Here is a 3689-nt window from a genome sequence, read left to right on the forward strand (position 1 = left end):
TGGAGAGTGTGTTATAGGTTGTTTTTTAAGCATTTGGTACTGGCCAGTGTTTGGAACATGATTTCTAAGCAGTTAAGTATTATTCTGGGTTTGCTCAGGCTCTAAGGGTTTAGCAGAAAGCTGAGCCCAGAGGAGGTGAGTGGAAGAGGGGACCTGTTATGTGAAAGAGGAAAAAAATAGATCTCATTGAAAACTAGGGGGAATAAGTGACTTAGGAACTGAAGTCCTGCAGATTTCACGTGGGGACTTGTGCTCCTAGGTCACTTAGGTGTTTTTGAAAATCCCGGTCATTTTCCTGAGCAGCAAGCAAGGATTTTTTTAAGTCCTGGCTTGACAAAGCCCTGGCTGGGATGATCTAGTTGGGGTTGGTCCTGCTTTGAGCAAGGAGTTGGACCAGGTGACCTCCTCAGGTCCCTTCCAAGTCTAATGCTTTATGATTCTATGATTTTATTTCAAGGTGAGGCATGAAGAGAATGGGCCAAAGCTTGAGAATGTCTCACTGGTGGGTGGAGTAGGGTTGATGGGCTAGACCAGCAACAGGTGAAAGGTGCCTTTGGGTCAGCCATCACACTGATTCCTCATGGACCTCAGAAGAATGAGGAGTGGAGCTCTCATCTCTATTTAAGAGCCCTAAGGGAGCACAAGGACAGAATGATGCCGAGTAGCACCTGCTTCACTTCCCTTATCTTAGCTGAAACCAGGGTTTGAGGTATTACAGCTGGGATCTTAGAAGGAGACCTTCAAATCCCTTAGAATTTCAGCCTGGAATCCTGTCCCTATTTCACCAGTGAAGCAAGTATAAGCAAGAGCCAGGTCTTCCAAGCGCAAGGTCAAATCCCACCATCCCAGAGCACAGATAGGTATCTTGAAAGTGTTTTAGGAGATGTGAGCAGAGGTTCAGGGCTGCGGATCTTTAGATATTTTATAGGTACTCTGAGAGGATAAGATACAAGGTGTTGTATTTTTGCACATTCAAAAGTTTGTTGGACATGTTTAAATGTCTTCTAATATCTCATATCTTGACAGATGGACCTCATGGCGGGGGCAGAAGCAGAAAATCAAACCAGCGAGCAGAAGTTCATCCTCCTGGGCTTTCCCGGCACTTGGTATTTTCGGATTTCCCTTGCAGTGCTGTTTTCAATTATGTACTTCCTTACGATTTTAGGGAATATGACTGTCATGGTCTTAGTGTGGGCACACTCATGGCTACACACTCCTATGTACTTCTTCCTCTGCAATCTCTCCTTCCTGGAGATCTGGTACACCACAGCCTGTGCCCCTAATGCCATTGGGGTCATGTTTGGGAACAGCCCAACCATTCCTTTCACCAGCTGCCTCCTACAGCTGTATTTCATATTCTCCCTGGGCTCTACAGAATGTCTCATACTGGCTGTCATGGCGTATGACCGCTATTTGGCCATATGCCATCCATTGCAGTACAGTTCCCTCATGAACAGCACCTTCTCTGCTCAGCTGGTCCTCGGCTCTTGGCTGTGTGGGTTCCTGGCTATCTCTGTATTGGCATCTCTAATATCCAGGTTGTCCTTCTGTGGCCCTAGCATTATCAATCACTTCTTTTGTGACATAGATTCTTGGATAGCGCTTTCCTGCACTGACACAAACCTTGTTGAGCTGGCAACTTTTATCATTGCTATTAATTTTCTCCTGGGCTCATTTATGATAACCCTAGTCTCATATATTTACATCATCTCCACCATCTTGAGAATCCCATCAGCCCAAGGCCGGCAGAGGGCTTTTTCCACTTGCTCAGCCCATCTCACTGTCGTGACTATCTGGTACAGCTCCACCATTTTTCTGTATGTCAAGCCTTCTGCACAGAACTCATTGGATTTGAACAAAATAGTCAATGTCTTTAACACTTTTGTAACTCCACTATTAAACCCTTTCATTTACACTCTAAGAAACAAAGAGGTGAAACGAGCCTTGGAAAAGGCAATCAATGGGATGTGAAGTGGTTTTCAAATGGTCTGGATTTAGTAGAAATGTAGTCAAAGGGACTAAAAGTAAAATTTCCTGAAGGTCATTCTCAGTGCATATCACCATTTCTTTGTTGTACAGCTTTCCTCATCGCCGCACAGACGATCCTGGGAATTACAGGCCAGTGATCCTAACTTCAGTACTGGACAAATTGGTAGAAACTGTAGTAATGAATAGAATTATCATTCACATAGATGGACAGAGTTTATTGGGGAGGAGTCAAAACACCTTTTGTAAAGGAAGCCATGCCTCACCAATCTATTAGAATTCTTTGAGGAGGTCAACAAAGATGTGGATAAGGGTGATCCAGTCTATATTGTATACTAGGATGTTCAGAAAGCTTTTGACATGGTCCCTTCCCAAAGGCTCTGAAGGAAACTACTCAAGGGCTAATAGGGAAAGTAACTGGGGTAAAAAAAAGGATAGGTCAGTAACTGGATAAAAAAGGAGACAAAGGTAAGAATAAATTATTATTTCTCAAAATGGAGAGAGGTAGTGTGTGGGGCTTCCCAAGGATTTGTACTGGGACCTGTGTTGTTCAACATATTCACTGATGATCTGGAAAAGGGAGTGAACAGTGAAGTGGCAAAATTCACAAATGATCCAAAATTATTCAAAATAGTTAAGTCCAAAGCTGACTGCAGAAAACTGGGCAACTGGGCACCAAAATGGCAGATTAAATTCAACTTTTATAAGTGCATAAGTGATAAGTAATGCATGTTGGAAGAAATAATCCCAACTATACATATACAATGATAATGGTGGGATCTAAATTATCTGTTATGATTCAAGAAAGAGATATTGGAGTCATTATGGATAGTTCTCTAAAAACCTCATCTCAGTACACAACGGAGGTAAAAAAGGCTAACAGAATGCTAGGAACTGTTAGGAAAGGAATAGAAAATAAGACAAAAATATCATAATATTACTATAATAATCCCATAGTGTACCATCATCTTAAATAGAGTGTCCAGTTCTCGTCACCCCATAGAAAAAAGGGAATAGTGGAACTTGAAACTGTCCAGAAAAAGGCAACAAAGATGATCATGGATATAGAACAGTTTCCGTGCAAGGAAAGACTAAAAAGACTAGGGTAGTTCATCTTAGAAAAAAGACAATGAAGGGGGATATAATAGAGGTCTATAAAATCGTGAATGGTGTGGAAAAAGCGAAGAGAAAAGTGTTAGTTATCCGTTCCCACAATACAAAAACTAGGGGTCACCTAATGAAAGGACACAAGGGGAGGTTAGTGGGTGACAAATTGATGTAATAAGCCATAAATCCAGTGTCTTTATTAAGGCCGTGATTTTTAGTGTCTAGGAAAATGATGAATTCAAGCTCCCAGTCTCATCTCTCGGAAGTGGTGTGCAGGTTTTCTTTGAGGATGAAGAATGGTAAGTCAGATATCAAGCGATTGCTTTGTGAAAAATGTTCACCCGCAAATTATGTAGGGATTTTGCCTTTAATCATTTTCCTGTGTGAGTTCATTTGAGAGAGTAGTGGAAAAGGCGACGCAACCTTGGAAGGGAGGTCATTTTAAAGGACAGGGGTTGGCAGAGAGTTTAGAAAACTGAGAGAAGATATCAAGGAAAACTTAACTGGTATGCAAAAATATCTGAGAAAGAAAGTTTTATTAATACCTGTGAGTGAGGAGTGGGGCTCCATGGGTTAAACCAGGGGACTGTACCATG

At 41.9% G+C, this 3689-nt stretch overlaps 1 protein-coding gene across 1 annotated transcript; it reads left to right on the top strand.

Moving 5' to 3' along the window:
- The first annotated feature begins 1035 nt into the window (after nt 1–1035).
- LOC137141111 (olfactory receptor 6F1-like) lies at nt 1036–1971 on the top strand. The gene has a single exon (XM_067529964.1). The coding sequence runs from the start codon at nt 1036–1038 to the stop codon at nt 1969–1971; it is 936 nt and encodes a 311-aa protein (XP_067386065.1).
- Nucleotides 1972–3689: the final 1718 nt, after the last annotated feature.

The sequence above is a fragment of the Emydura macquarii genome, unplaced genomic scaffold (genome assembly GCF_026122565.2).
Source record: "Emydura macquarii macquarii isolate MOO-44397 ecotype Brisbane River unplaced genomic scaffold, CSIRO-AGI_Emac_v2 contig_2995, whole genome shotgun sequence".
NCBI lineage: Eukaryota > Metazoa > Chordata > Testudines > Chelidae > Emydura > Emydura macquarii.